This window comes from Cydia pomonella, chromosome 18, assembly GCF_033807575.1.
Source record: "Cydia pomonella isolate Wapato2018A chromosome 18, ilCydPomo1, whole genome shotgun sequence".
NCBI classification, from domain to species: domain Eukaryota; kingdom Metazoa; phylum Arthropoda; class Insecta; order Lepidoptera; family Tortricidae; genus Cydia; species Cydia pomonella.
In genome coordinates, this window is record NC_084720.1 from 1,985,768 (window position 1) to 2,002,603 (window position 16,836).

General features: G+C 38.2%; 1 protein-coding gene across 1 annotated transcript in view; it reads left to right on the top strand.

Moving 5' to 3' along the window:
- LOC133527682 (O-acyltransferase like protein-like) overlaps positions 1-16,561 on the top strand; it is a 30,828-nt gene extending 14,267 nt beyond the window's left edge. The window contains exons 5-14 of the mRNA XM_061864800.1: positions 3,166-3,280; positions 4,741-4,825; positions 7,299-7,465; positions 8,909-8,987; positions 9,662-9,765; positions 11,339-11,512; positions 12,377-12,527; positions 13,689-13,875; positions 15,048-15,190; positions 16,045-16,561. Of these exons, the coding sequence (XP_061720784.1) occupies positions 3,166-3,280; positions 4,741-4,825; positions 7,299-7,465; positions 8,909-8,987; positions 9,662-9,765; positions 11,339-11,512; positions 12,377-12,527; positions 13,689-13,875; positions 15,048-15,190; positions 16,045-16,227 (1,388 nt within the window). The 3' untranslated portion in view covers positions 16,228-16,561. The remainder of the gene's footprint in view (positions 1-3,165; positions 3,281-4,740; positions 4,826-7,298; positions 7,466-8,908; positions 8,988-9,661; positions 9,766-11,338; positions 11,513-12,376; positions 12,528-13,688; positions 13,876-15,047; positions 15,191-16,044) is intronic.
- Positions 16,562-16,836: the final 275 nt, after the last annotated feature.

Below are 16,836 nucleotides of genomic sequence, written 5' to 3' on the forward strand. Positions count from 1 at the left end.
GTGTGCAAATTTGTCTTTGACGTGTGTCATTTTCTATGTATTTGTGTCATCATTACAGATTGGATTTTGTATGTAGTGAGTGAGAAGTGCGACTGTGTGCACGTTTCGATTTCTATGACACTTCAAATAGACGCCAATCAGTGACGTAAATGTTAAAAGAAACAGTCGTCAACAGTTAAGAATATTGAGTACGGAAGGTGGAGATAAGGAATGGAATCTCCATATACCAAAAAGTGTCATCAAAAAATCTTAAATAGGTGGCGCTACAATACCTAAAATACTTGAAAAAAAAAACAAATCATAGAGAGCGCACTTCACTCCGTCCTAGGTTCTTAGCTACTCTAGCGCTACTCTGGAGAGATTTGGAACTATTATTTATAGCTGACCACTGGACTCTTTTGCATAAGTTCTGCCTATGGAGATCGCGTTCCTTAACTCTACCTTCCATAATATTGAGTAATAATGCCTAACCTGTAGGGGTAAGGTGGTCGGCTCTTTATCGTTTGTCACCATGCCTGTCACGTTCTAGCAAGTATGTAAGCGCGAAAGTGACGGGCATAGTGACAAGTGATAAAAATGGAACCATGCTGCCACCGCTGAACGGGAACATTCTGAGTGGAAACTTGAATTTTCTCATAAATGTTTCCAGAACTTTTAAGAATCTTCTGAAGGTCTCTGATTTGTCTTCCCTGTACCACTTCATCAAATTTCGCTTTTGAGGCCAGTCGTATGCTTAATTACCTTGCCACTAACGATACCGACGTAGTATAAAAAATTACGAATCAATTAGTTGTCCGTCGCTAAATAATCAAATAAAGTGGCATTTGTTTAGTGACGCAGGTAGGTAAAATAACTTCGATATACGTCATTAAAGAACTGTTGAAAACATGTTAAAAAAATAGCAATTCAGTTGTAAAACATAATTTGAATTTTATATCAGATAATAAAAGTTTTTCAAATCGAATCGCCTTAGTTTGATCTTTGGAATTTCTCTAGATTCTCTCTGCGGCCTGTTGAAGTAGGAACTAGGAACATGACATAGTCTCGGTAGTTGTCATTTGACATTGACAAGAAATAGTACATTGTGCAACGAGGGGGGTAAGTGAAATATTGCACGAGAGTCTATATTAAATTCACGACAGCCGCAGGCTGGAGTGAATTAAAGACTCGAGTAACAATATTCTTACCCCCGGAGTTACATACAATGATTTCATCACACTTGCAAACAAAAAACTAACTTTTAAGCGAAATAATTCTTAAATACGGTGGGATTTCAAATATTCGTCCGCCATATTGTTAATCTTTGACAGGTTAGGCATCGAAGACCTATCCGACGTTCAGCCATAATTGAAAATTGTGTAAAAATATTTGAAATGGCTATTAAATGAATCAAATTAAATATTTTTAAACATGAACAAAAATACTAAATTATAAAAGTTAATATTTTAAAAGTAAAACTCCCTAAAGAGTTACACATTTACACAGTACACATTTTCTACTTTCATATTCAAGTTTTTTTTGCCTCTAAGTTATGTGAATTTATTATATTTCGTCCCGAGAATTATGATTTGTTTGAAAACTATCCTATGTCCATGTCCTATACCCGGGGAAGGGTCCCGGGACTTTCCCTGTTCCGATTCTGAATTTTATCAAATAAATTCAACGATTTTAATCGTGAGGAAGATAACGACATAAGGTCAAATTGGGGAAGACCGGCTATAAAATGTATTGCTGGGAAGACCGTGATAGGGAAAGAATATCGCATTTCACACAAAAGGCCTACAACACGTTGCGTTTCCAATACAATAATATCCTTAGGATGCTGTTAAGGCTGCCGAGGCACTCTAGTGCGTCAGGCATGGTAGGATGATTTTGAATGGCATAAAAGACGTAAAGAGTGGTCTCTTTGATACGACGTGTGCGCGGCAGCACTAACAACATGCTGAGGGCGTTAAACGGGCGCCTTGACTGCTCGTTCATTAGATACTGGACAGAAGTAGAACTTTAAATTTGCCTTTTAAAAAAGCGTTAGTTTTCTCTCTACGGTAGCTTCCTCGGTGCATAAAAGAAACAATGCCTTTTGTTAAACAGCTTAGGGCTTAAGGCGAAAAAATCATCGGAAATAATTTCAACTATTTATATACGTCGCTCAGACATAGTCAGACAGGAAGAGCACTCCTTCTAATCTACTCTGCCGACCTTCTATGGAATATGTGTACAAACGCAAATTCAAAAGCGATGATAGAGCTTGTAAATTGTTCCCTTCTAGTCGATCTTACCCACATTGCCCTTACATACTTTTTCAGACAGATAATTATATTGTTATTAAGTATCTACCCTATTGGTTGTTGAAACATGTTGAATTTTATAACTAAATCTAGTTAAATAAATAGAAAATAAGTAATTTATCACAATAAATTGGAAACTTAATAAATATATTCTATCTTATATTGGAATAGTAAAAAATACAAGACGTCAAAGTTACCAAATTTAAGTTTTTTTTACATACAAAAAGGAAAAAAAACGGTACATATAAACACATTATTTCACCGATAAAATCGCAATTCCCTTGGTTTGCATACATCAAAACTAATTCTTTGACATGATGACGTCACGATGTATTTATTGCCATTTAGTTAGGAGCGTTTCGACAGTAAATTTTTGTAAATCTTAGTTATTAATAATCGAAGAGCGGTGCCTCCCAACACAGGCAATATTGCTTACCGGGAGACACCATACCCTAAATTAAATATATGTACTGTATTTTTTTTTATGGAGGATAGGCAGGCGTTTGACCACGATCACACCTGATGGTAAGTGATAATGCGGTCTACGGTGGAGCACGCTTACCTATGAGATACCTATTTACTCTAGCCTTGAAGAGATTCAGATTGTACTCATACGGAAACACAGACTCGGGCAGGGCATTCCACTCCTTGGCAGTTCGCATAAGGAATGTTGAAGCGAAACGCTTCGTGCGTATTTGTGGAATACCTTGTATTTAATGAAATAAAGAATTTTGTATTTGTATTTTTGTATTTGTAATGTGCTATTATCAGACTATGAATATCATTTGTAACTTTTGTATTACATATATACGTTTTTTCCTTAAAACAAACCTGATCGACTGATACCATTAGCTATAATTTTATTTGTTTTGCACAGGAGGCCGGTTGCTGCACTGTTTCTCATTCAAACGCAATTGGGAGCGCTTGCGCACGGCGGCAGGCGACGGCCCAGAATCGAGGTTGAGACGGCTGAAATGTTTCACTGGGCTCAAGTAAGACCTTCATCTTTCCATCTTAAATCATAAGTCATCTATGTGCTTGAAAAGGGTACCTGTCCATCGGAGGACTTCATTAGTCTTATATATATGGAAATAATTATGGATTATGTATATGGAAATAATTTTCTGGATTAAATTTCATTCATTCATTATAACAAAAGGCATAAGGTCCACCGATGGACAGTTAAAAATGTTGATTAAGTGTGGGCGAAGGTATAAGCAAGCAAAGCAAAAATATCTCTCTGTGAACTGAGAGCAACTTAGATAGTTGACTACAAAAATTTGTTTGACAGTAAACCTCTATACTACGAGTAGATTCTCTTTGATTTTCGAGTCCACTTTTCTTACCATGTTTTCCTAATGCATCATTAAAGGAATTCAGAATTTTTAAGCTTGAATTAAATATATTCAAGCGGGTCATTTTACGTACGCATGTTTCACTCCATAACGTGGAGATTCAGCAGGAGCACGCGTTTGCGAACTGACACAGACAGGGGAGTCACTATCTTAAGATTTTTTCGCCGGCACCGAAATCTGATTTTATATACCTATATTAAAACAGGTCACTAACGTATTATAAGCAGGGATTGTACAACCGGTTTTATGTAATACCTGTAAATAAATTGTCAAACTATTACCGCTATAAAAAGAATACATACATTCCTATATACCTCTAGGTATCGTTTTCATTTCGCTTTTGTTTTTACCGCTATATATAGACTATTTACAATATTCAATACCGCTATTCATTGCAATTGAACGGTCAGATGTCAATCATACACTACTACTAAATCACAACAAATAGGTGTAATATTGTAACGTCACGCGATAACATTCTGCATAGCTGGCTGAAGTGACTACTATTATTAGGTACTGGATAAGAAAATGAATTTGCGACGTATATCATACATACGCCAAAGCACAACATATCGAAGAAACAAAAAAAGGAGTGTATTGACATTGACATGTATTACCGGTATTGGTTTTAAGGGTAACATGTCAAATACAGGTATTGTTGTCTAATGGCAAAATCGTTAATAAACATGAATACCTTTATTGATTATACCGGTAATCAAAGCTTTAGTGATATAAATAGTGAAATAGAACTATTACAAAATACCTAACCTACCTATTTTATACCTAATTTAAAACCGGTAGTCAGAATAACGGTAACGATCCCTGATTTTAAGCTGAAAATCCAAATATATCTACTGATAGTGTGTGGTTATCGGCGGTTAGCGCAACTATAACTGGATCTATGACGTTAGGTACTCGTCGATAACAAACTTATCACATTTTGATTTACATATGTATGCAAATTTTCAGCTCAATGGGGAATCGGGAAGTGGGTCAAATTTAGCTTCCAAGATTTAACTAACAAACTTACATACTAACAGGGCATGTTAAAAAAAGCTAGTAAAAATGATTTGACAAAACACTTATTTCTGTTACAGGACTATCACGACGATTTTGGTTATCATGGCGCATTCTCCGCTAAACTCCGCCATTTCCACCAGCGATCCAGAATATCTGGAAAATGTACGTTCAGCAGCAGAAAGGATGCGTCTGCGTGATCACTTGTATTTCACTCTTTCTGCTAAGAGGGACAGAGGAAATTATACTTTTTTTTCCTGTTCTTCTTGCCAGAAAGTTACCAGTATACCCCTCATCAAATTGCTTTTGGGCCCTTCTAACTCCATTATTCTTTAATGAAGCCTACTCTTGTTAGAACTTAAAAAATAAAATTGCCTCATCTACCCTTTGACCTAATTTAACTTAAATTGGATCAAATGCATTAAAGTTATCGCGGAACAAACTATCACAATGAAAAAAAACTTCGAAATGCCGGGACGTGTAGACGTACTATCTCTGAGGACATGTGATAAAAGACGAACTCATCTCTCCTCAAGGATATTTGAATCAGAAAGTCATGGCATACAATACCGGTCTATAATGTATATCACCCCCATGTTTTTACGGTATAACTTTTTATTATTTGCGAGTGATTTCCACCTCAGTACTTTAAGTATTCTAGCAGTATTCCTGTGTGCGAGCAATGATAAAAATTGGTCTCATGTACTTAATAGTTTTTTCATAGAGGTTTTCTGTTTTAATGTATAGTCAACTTCATTTTCTTATTAGTAATATGCTGAGTTTCCTATTGTAGTTCACAGTATTTCATTGCAGTATTCATCATATATTTGTATAAAAATGACTAGTAAAATATGCAATCTACAAATTAAACTATATTGTTTACTCTATACATACATACATACATACATACATACATACATACATACATATAATCACGCCTATTTCCCGAAGGGGTATTAGGCAGAGACCACGGATTTCCACTTGCTACGATCCTGACATACCTCTTTCGCTTCCTTCACTTTCATGACATTCCTCATACATGCTCGTCGGTTTAGGGTGCTCTTGACCTGGTCTTTCTTCAGGATTTCCCCGATTTGATCAGAGAAAATCCGCCGAGTCTACGCCTTCCAGCTCCCTCTTCTACTTCTCCCTTATACACTCTCTTTGTTAACCTTCTTTCACTCATTCTTTCCACGTGTCCAAACCATCTCAGCATACCTTTCTCAATTTTTGTCACTACATCTTCGTTCAGTCCACACTCTATACACATTCATACAAAACACACAATGGTGATATATTATTGTCCGGTACTGTACTTACATCATTACAATAAGTTATGTGGCAAATCTGTCCTATTACAGTCTTCCCTGCACTAAATGTTATATGAGTGAAAATTATTTTCGTTCTGTTTTAACCACTCTATCACGCATGTTTTTTTTGTATTTTATTAAATAAATTAAAAAACGAGTGCTATTAAGGGGTAACTCAGAAATAAAGTAACAGCACATTATGTGAAGTTTTCATTTTATTTTGTGATAATTTTTAAGCAGCGCATTTTTATAGTAATTCATAGATACTACGTATTCTATAAAATTAAATACAATCATATTTAAAATAAGAGGACGAATTCAAGTTTTCGCCTTTTATATTATATCTCTACTAACACTTTTTGGACAGCGCCTTCTGAGAAAATTTATGAGGTGTTTCTCATAAATATAGTTTTTTGTTTAAGTTTGTGAGCTACTTCATAGCGTATTAAATTGTCTTTTGTTCGATATTGCACTTTTATGGTTTGACTTCACTTTGAGGTAGTTACATGGAATTTCCATTTTTGAGTATATGCTATTTTTACAGAAATTTGTTTCCCATAAAAAAACCTCTGTCAGAGACTGTCTGATTGGAGAGACTTTCTGACTACCGAAGAAAAACTCCAGTTTATTGGTATAATTTATTCATAAGATGATATTTCTAAAAGCATATAACAATTTTTGAAAATTGTAATTCAATTGTAGCATTGTGGAAAACGGCAAATGAAGATTGTCAAATTGTGTTGTACAAAAAGTTACGAAGTGCATTGCAATAAAAATGAGAAAACTCAAACAATCTAATATTTCTCAATATGATTTCATTTTTATTATATACTTAGTATTTTATTTACAATTTCTGAAATAAATAAACTGCGTCATCTAGATTGCCTAGATTTTATTTTATTTTATTTATTTTATTATAATACTTTTTGTATTGTCTTAATGTGCCATGTCTGTGTGTGTTTTAAGTTATTTGTAAATTCTATATCACTAACCCCAATTAATTTTAACATTCGCTGTACTGTACTAACACTATATGGATCTCCCTAGATTCGATACAAATAAATAATTGAATTGAAAATAAGCAAAATGTAAAAATAAATACCAGATAATTCACCGCCTCTTTTTTACTAAACTCCTTACATGTCTTTTTAGCTGTAGATTACATTTACCATAACAAAAATTAAAAACAAAATTTCATCTCATACAAAAAGCTATTCACCCTCCTTTTTTTGGGGACAAATAACAAAACAAGGAAAAGAATTTTGACCCATATGTCGCTCTTCCTCACACTGACCTTACTAATAAATACCGTATTGTTTCCAATCCAGTTATACCACAACATAGGAGCTACTTTCCTGTTCAACGGAACGCTGATCGTCCAGACCTTCTTTCTCATCTCCGGGTTCCTGCTAGCCTATAACCTGCTGCTGATGGAAGAGAAACGACCAATCGGCTGGGACATGCTACCGAAAGGCGTACTTATTAGGTGGCTTAGGTGAGAATATACCTGATACTATAATACGAAGAATTCACCCTGAAGGTCGCGAGGTTGGAATCGCGACACAATTCGATTTTTAATTCTTATGTGGTGAGCATTCCGATAGAACTTCCAGCGACCTTCAGCAATGAGTAGTTTTAGCCTAAGTGTTTCAAGTTGTGGCGGTTCCGCGGCCGGTTCCTTGACACTGCGCCATAATGTGTTTTATAGTTTTTAGTTTCAAGAATTCGTTTTAACAATATGTTTGCTCGTTTTAAGGTACCGTAAAACTACCCAACTATAGTCCAATATTGCAACTATGGTCCACAAGTTCAAAAGGAAATTAAGTATCTATACCAATGTTCCTTGTGGTTTACTCCTAGTTTTACCTTCCATTTATAAACATACTTTGCCTTAGAACTACAAAAATATAGTAAAATACACACCTGAACGAGAAAAATTGAGTTTATTTGTGGACCATAGTTGGGAGCTTTGGACTATAGTTGGGTGGTTTTACGGTACTTATTTCGTTGCCTGATGAAGATCTTACATTTCATTTCATGTATATTTGGCAGTTTTTGTCCGTGCATGAAACCCCTTTATTTTCAGCCATTTAACGACTAATTTAGAAAACAAAAGACAAATTACCTCTAGCTTCTTGGACGCGCCGTCGCTAATAGTCGGGGATTATAAGAAGACGACTCCTGTACTGTGTCATAATAATATGTTTTGTTGTCACTTAATTGTCAAACGTTCACATTTCACAACTAGAATGACCGCATAATTTCTGGAGCCGTACAGTGCCATCTAGATTAGCTTTGACAATTCAAAGCGCAAATTTTACTTTTGTCTTTACATCTGATGCAATAAACGAATCTTTGCCTTAATTATTTGATTTTTACCATGCAATGCTTGTATGTGTGTTCCTATTCCTATCTATACCTATGCACGTTCTTGTACAAAAAAAACGTGGGTTAAATCTTGCAAGTTAAATTAGACCCACTCTCCATTATTCGTTTGAGCTGTAACTTCACATACATATGCACATTGGGTGACAAGGCAATATTATGGTACCATCGAGCTGATCTGATGATGGACATAAGATAATTGAGTTTATGCTTGTTTAAATTTTCTCGATGAGTATTAGTTGCCTAATTGCCACATGACGAGAGCTGTATTGAACATAAGAGAGGAAGGCCGAGGCCGAGGACGACCCCTCACAACTTGGAGCAGCACTGTTAATAAAGACATGGAAGCAGCAGGCATACACAAAAGTATGACAGCAGACCACATACAGTGGCGTAACGGTATAAGGAGGGCCGACTCCAACTAGAGATGGAAATAATAATGGCCAGGGAGAAGAAGAAGAATAGAGTATCAGTTGCCTATTGAAGGAAGCCTACAGTTGGCGATTGAAAAGGTTTTTTGTCAAAAAACTTATTTACCGTCATTTTGTTTCAGATTAGCTCCTGTAAACGCCGTGGTTCTAGCGTTTGTGGCCACGTGGCAAAGGCATTTGGGAAATGGACCTCTATGGAAGGTAAATTTATAAAAAAAACTGACTGTAATTATAGATTTTAGAGCGACCATTTTTATTTTTGTAAATAATTTAAATCATCTATTCGTTGCTGTGAATGGGATGAATTAACGAAGTTTCAAAAGTCTACATCTGTAAAAGGGTAGGCCAAAAAACGCCCGTTCGAAATAATCGAATAATAATCTGTCGAAATTGAGTTAAGAGGTGTTTGCGACTATTTATTATATATAACTGTATATAAGGCACATACCTACATATTCCATATATTTGTTATACTTACTGTTACTTCTAATTTTTTTTTTGCCCTATTTTATAATTTTATTGACTTTCCTCTATTCTATTGTACTCAGTGCTATATTTGTCTACCGTTCTTCATCAACTCTCATCTACTCAAAGGTTAACTGGAAGAAATCACTTAAAGAGATAAGTTCGCCTTTGTACTGCCTATCCTGTGCCATATTTGTGTTTTAAACAATAAAGAGTTTATACATACTTACAAACAAAATGGACACTAAAATAAGATCCCCCACTCAACATAATGCCTCGGCGATGTGACGCTGGTTTTCAATGGGGACGTGACTTAGAACTATGAGCTAGTAGCAAAATGTACGCCAGCAACATACAAAAAACAGACAAACAAAGTAAAAAAAAAACATTACTTTTAAAATGTTTTTCAGTCATTGGTGCACAAGGAAGCAGCCCAGTGCAGACGCGATTGGTTCTATAACTTGTTGTATATCAACAACTATGTCGACTACTCGGACTGTATGCCGCACACATGGTGAGTCATCAATCAGTCTTGGAGGATTTAACAATTTGCGTCACCGTTAAGAACTTACTCCTCTGTCGAAAACCTCGGCCAGTGGTCATATGTATTGTATGGACTGACGTTTATCTGGCATGGCTAAGGCATACATTTGACGTGCCTCCCCCGCAACAATCGGCAGACTGTTTTGCACAGAAAATTACAGACAAGGCGTCTCCAGTTGTTAAATCTTCCAAGTCTGCTCATCAGCTAAAAAGGGCGTATCATTTCCTAACCATAGTTTACGCAACAAACTACCGGCAAAAAAAAGTAGTGACACACACTTAACTGTACTTCTCATATACAAGTTTATCGAATACATCTAATTAATGAACTTAAACTGGATGTGTTTGTATTCCTCCATCGAGGAGTTTCTTTGACTACATTCCGACTGAATCTTCAGAATCAGAATTTTATTTGCTAAAACATGGTATAAAAGGTCATCCATATAAAATAAAAAAAGAAAGTACATGTTTCCTCACAAAGACATATATATATATACAAGAAAGCAAATATATATATTTTTTTATACTACGTCGGTGGCAATCAAGCATACGGCCCGCCTGATGGTAAGCAGTTTCCGTAGCCTATGTACGCCTGTAACTCCAGAGGAGTTACATGCGTGTTGCCGACCCGAAACCCCCCTCCCCCCCGTTGAGCTCTGGCAACCTTACTCACCGGCAGGAACACAACACTATGAGTAGGGTCTAGTGTTATTTGGCTGCGGTTTTCTGTAAGGTGGAGGTACTTCCCCAGTTGGGCTCTGCTCTAGATCTGGAATAACATCCGCTGTGCTGTGCCCTACCACACTAAGCGAGATGCCATTCACAATGCCCATACCTCTCTTTTGGACGTAGTTTAAGGACGTACCCGGGTCCAAAAGATTCGAATATTTAAGAATGTCATGTGTATCACATGCATAAATTACTTATACCTACTATAATACAAATTTATGTCATTGAGATATTCTTGAATGGTATAATATGCCTTATTCTTATCCTTAAATCTTAAGGGTTGGTCGATTCTTTACTACATATGCATAAACATAATAAAACCACAGTAAAAATAGAGTCATTTATTCGTTTCTTACAAACTTTTATGTTTTTTGTATGTTATTTAGTTAGTGTCAAATCTTGGAAGCTAAATTTGACCCACTTCCCGATTTCGGATTGAGCTGAAAATTTGCATACCATGGAGCTGATCTGATGATGGAGACAAGAGTCGGCCGTAGGAACTCTGTGATGAAACAATGCAACCTAATTGTGTTTGGGATTTTTAGAATTGTCTTGATGAGTATTAGTTGTCCGTGGTAAGAAAAGTACAGTTAGCTACAAAAGCTTGTTACAAAAATGAAATTTTGGCCAAAAACTTTTATATTATATAAAACTGTGAAATGCGGTCCGAAAATAAAAGTTTCTTATAATTTTCTACTTTTACCGACAAAAAAAAACAGATTATTCATAGTAATAGCCCAAAGCCTATTGCCTTCTTTGGATATTATATCAATCAATCGATGAAATGGAATAATGAATAATGGAATGATCCACAGGTACTTGGGCGCAGACTTGCAGCTGTGCGTCCTTGGGCTGGTAGTATTCAGCCTTGTCACCAACCCCAGGGTCCGGAAGGTGGCCGTTGCTGCCATGTTCGTGATGGGCTTGCTCACGCCAGCATTTCACGTCGTCCTTCAGAACCTCAGCCCTATCCTGCTTATTTCGCCTGAGTAAGTGAAATAAACTAACAAATGATCATCAAGAAGATTGTACAGCAAGGGCATAAAGCGATCCATTTTTATCTGAGGCAATTTATTGGTCCAAGTGCAGCGAGGATAAAAATGGACATTTATGCCTGAGTTATAGACTCTGCTTTTCACTTCGATTGCAAGGAAATTATACAAAAATATACAATATTTTAGGTTAATGTCCCGTGTTTTTTCAAGACTAAAGGAAATCGTACCCAGGCCTGTCGGGGGTGCGCGGGTGGGTCAGTTTGTATGGCTAATTTTGGACTTTAATAATGCTTGTAATAGATAACTTTACCTCATGCTCTAGAAAATAATAATAATATTTTTTTAGTTGATTGGAAAATGTGACGTCACTAGGGGCACCTCTTAAGTCGGCAGGTAATGCGTTAAATAGTTTGGCCCCGAACACATTGACGGCTTTCTTGGCTTTAGTGGTATTATGGGGTGGGACCAGAAGAAGACCTCCACCGCGCGTGCTTCTGCCGGACTGCTGCTCACGAGTTCACACGCTTCTAAAATGTAGACACTAGGTAATGTTAAGATTTTATGTTCAATGAATAAAGCATGTGCTGAATGATCGTAAGGTTTCCTCGCGATTATTCGTATTGCTCGCTTTTGTAATTTGAACACTCGGTCACGATCAGCCGCTGCCGCCCAGATAATAGGTATATCTATATATAATTGTGCTTATCAGATAATGACACCAGAAGATGCAAAATAGGTGGAACTCTTCTGCGGACTAACTTTAGCTTTGCTCGAGATAACTTGTTCCGTTTTACCATGTTTTAGGGTTTGTAGGAGGTCGTCAATAAATGTGTTTAAAAAATATTTACTGGTTTACAGAGTCGCCCGTAACATCTTCGTGACAGATCCCACGTTTAACAACTTGTACAAGCGCGGGCACACGAATCTAGTCAACTACGCGATTGGGCTAGCGTCAGCGATGCTGGTCTACCGGCTGCAGCAGCAAAAGTTTGACGTCACCAAGTTTAAGGTACGAGAGACCACCCTCACTTTCAACAACGCGTGCAAGCGCGGGCATACGAATCTAGGCAACTACGAGATCGGGCTGGCGTCGGCGATGCTGGTCTATCGGCTGCAATAGCACAAGTTCAACATCGCCAAATATAAGGTACGAAAGACCCCACGTTCAACAACTTGTACAAGCTTGGGCACGCTAATCTTGTCAACTACGCCATGGGGCTGGTGTTGGCGATGCTGGTCTACCGGCTGAGCCAACCCAAGTTCGACGTCACCAAACATAAGATACGAAACACCCCACGTTCAACAACTTGTACAAGCTTGGGCACGCTAATCTTGTCAACTACGCCATCGGGCTGGTGTTGGCGATGCTGGTCTACCGGCTGAGCCAGCCCAAGTTCGACGTCACCAAACATAAGATACGAAACACCCCACGTTCAACAACTTGTACAAGCTTGGGCACGCTAATCTTGTCAACTACGCCATCGGGCTGGTGTTGGCGATGCTGGTCTACCGGCTGAGCCAGCCCAAGTTCGACGTCACCAAACATAAGATACGAAACACCCCACGTTCAACAACTTGTACAAGCGGGGGCACACTAATCTTGTCAACTACGCCATCGGGCTGGTGTTGGCGATGCTGGTCTACCGGCTGAGGCAGCACAAGTTCGAAGTCACCAAATATATGGTAAGAAAGACTCCACGTTCAACAACTTGTACACACTCTAATCATAGTATCACTATCACAGGCAAACAATAATAGTCAAAACAGGGTTATACGAGTATCAAGCGGTAAATCTTAATCAGGTTATTAGAAGAAAATAATCTTAATATAATATGATATAATGGAGGTCAGGATCGATTGTCAATACATTTTAATAAAGAATTCAAATCAGTAAAAAATTATATTATATGCTTTCTTGGTAAGAAAAGCTTTTAGGTTTCTTTTAAAAACATTATCCTTCTCCTTACATGCTATTATATTCGTCGGCAACTTGGTCCCATATCTAAGTATTTATTTATATAATATCGTTACCCCGTATACAATTCCACACTCATACCCATACCCACCGACACCCATACCCATACCCACTCATAGTACAAGCTTTGCTTAGTTTGGAGCTAGGTTGATTTGTGTAAAATTGTTTTTATTTATTTTATTTCATTAATTTCAGAAATATACTTTATTATACTACGGACTGGTCCCATTCGGCGCGTTCCTGATCTCGAGTGGCAGTTTCCTGTACATCGACGGGATAGAGATTCCTTTGGTGGCCCGGGCGGTATACGCTTGCGGACTAAGACTCCTGTATGGACTCTCTTTTGCCGTGTTTATTACTGGCGCGGTCTTCAAGTTTGAAAGTAAGTTTATAATTAAGTAATGAATATTATTTGCATTTCTCCCAATACATCAGGTTACTATATTGCAAGTTTAAATCTCGTCACCCGGCACACACTCACACAAAATTCTTTTGACTTATAGCTTTGGAAACAACGGATGAGGTAAACTGACGGTATCCCAGCCGTGAATATCTTAATTACTTACTTGGCTGGCGCGATGACCCAAAATGAGTCTGGGCCTCCAACACAAGAACACGCCTCTTTGGTCGGTCCAGATCTTTCGTTGACGCCAAGCTCTGCCTCCACTCTATCCGTCCAACGATATTTAGGATGACGAACAAGACGGTATTCTCCTACTTGAGTGTTATGGTCCAAGCCTCACACCCATACACCAGGATGGGGCGGGTCACGGTCTTATATATAGATCCGTAGCTCAGTGCATCTACTAAGAAGCTTGGACACCAACACCTTATGGAGCGCAGCACTGCAGCGTGAATATCTACCCAACTGATATGAACAAGGGGACCGTTTTTTGACTTGTTGTTTACAACATATGCGATAGAGAGAGAGACAACATGATTCGTGACATTCCACTCAGAAATCGATTTTTTAGACAAGTTGGAGATGTACCTTAGCATGAATTGCATTTGGCACATATTTTTTTCTTAGACTTTATCGATACCTACGAAAAAATTATGCCTCAAAGACAACACTGATAAAGATATGTCGCTGTTACCGCATAATGTATTGAACATTATGCGGTAACTTTAGTCAACACCATTCTTGTTTGGGTATCAAACTCAGGGCACGATTTTTTCTAATATTTGACATCTCACATAACTAAATAACTCTTCACTTCGGATCCCGGCTTTTTGCCGTGGCGAGCGGCATTCGAGCCTAGGGTACGCTTGGTAATTCTGAAAAATTGGCTCAGATACTAGTTTTTGTTCGAAAGCCACTGCCATCTGACCTTCCAACCCAGAGGGGAAACTAGGCCTTTTATAGATAAGTCTTATTTCCTGACGATGTTTTTCTTTACTGAAAAGCGACTGAGAAATATCAAATGATATATACCATACATGCGTTCCGAAAAACTTATTGGTTGGTCAACTACAAGCCGGGCTGTGAACTTGAACCCGCAACCTCAGGATTAAAAGTACTATTATTTAATTTGTGCAATATTTGTACTCCAGATCTGTACCGCGGCGTGCTAGAGTGGGGCGTCTGGGGCCCTCTAGGACGCCTGTCTTACGCGGCCTTTCTGGTACACCTGAGCATCATCAGAACCGTGACAGGCGCCTACGCCTCATTGGTATACAACTCGTTCAATCAGATGGTGAGTTACGACTACAGTAATCACAATATATCAAAATTAAACATTGTCCGAACAGGTTTGCTTTAAAAAATCCTTAAGCTTTGCTGGCAGTACTGGAAAATCTTAGTGTTTCTGCTTTGTAAGTTCATCTGATTTCATATGTATGTATGTATATGTAAGTATATATATTTGTATCAATATTATATATATGTATGTTTATGTTTGTGTATTTCTTATGATTGTATTGTGTTCGTACAGGTACCTAATTGTATCATCTATACCACATGTTTTTGCACCGCCTACAACTTATCTGCTTTGCCTAAAGGTTGACTGGGAGAATGCCTTATGATATTAAGTTCGCCTTTTGCACAATGTGTTTTCTTATGTGCAATAAAGATTAATAAACAAATAAATCTCTGCACTGCCTTAAGGTTGACCGGTAGAGAATGCCTGATGGCATTAAATCCACTTTTTTGTACTGTAAGGTTTTCTTCTGTGCAAAAATGGTGAAACAAATGTTTGCCTTGTAAACATTACTTAAATTTTTGATCAGCCCGCGTGATATTTTTGCGTTCTCAAGATATTGCTCCCGAGGAACTAAATCGGAATAGAACTTATTGCAAAAGTACATTTATCAAAGTTTTGAACAATTAAAAAAACTTTCTATTTTTAAATAGATGAGCTGGGCTACTGCCTTCCAGCAGTTTTAGGGTCTGAATACTATGCCCAAAAACATACTAAATATTGGTTCCGGTTACAGTCTCTGAACAAATGTTTCTGCTAGGAAGGTCACTATCGGAAGTGTTTTCCGATCTACAAATTACAGTCAAGTTCACTTCAAGTACTCAAATTTTTTACCTACAATTTTTTTTCAGGTGATGACGTTCCTGAGTGTACTGTGCCTGTCATACGTAATCGCTGCTCCGCTGTGGATGCTTATCGAAGCTCCCTTCTGCGAGCTGGTGAAGGTCTGTTTCTACCCTAAGAAGCAGGAACGTAAGCCCGAATTGACAATACAGTGCGAGGAAAAAAAGGACATCACTTGTATCAAGTTATAAAAGAACTAACAAAACAAGAGCACGCCACTTTTCCCGATCCTGCCACTTCCTGACAATTATCGGCTCGGAGCTGCCGCAGGTCCGCTTCAACGCTGTCTCCCCAGCAGTATCTGGGTCGACCAACCGGGCGGCCACCAGTCGGTCTTCCCAAGTACGCCCACTTGGCAGCCCGATTCTTTTTCATTCTAAGTACCTTTAAGTGTCGAAAGCAGCGGAGTCTGTGGGATTTGGTTTCACCGATGATAATATAATATATATTATAAATAATATTAAAAGAATTGAATGTTTTAATTTTTATGATGTCCGCTAGAGGGCATTGTCTAGCGGTGCTGAGGTGTTAAGGATGACTCACGCTACACAGTGCCAGGACCGGGCCGGGGCGGACCGGAGCGAGCCGTCACACGGACTTTCAGGAGCGCCACCGTCGCCGGACCGTTCCGGGGCCGGGGCGACCGGGCCATCATCTCTATATTATAGTATCTCTATGCGTTGACACTATCGTTGAGTCTCCGAGCGCGAGACAGGCCGGGCCGGGCTGTCCGAGCTCACCGAGCCGTCCAAATAACGGACTGTTCATGACAAATGTCACAAATGTCAATCATATTGAAA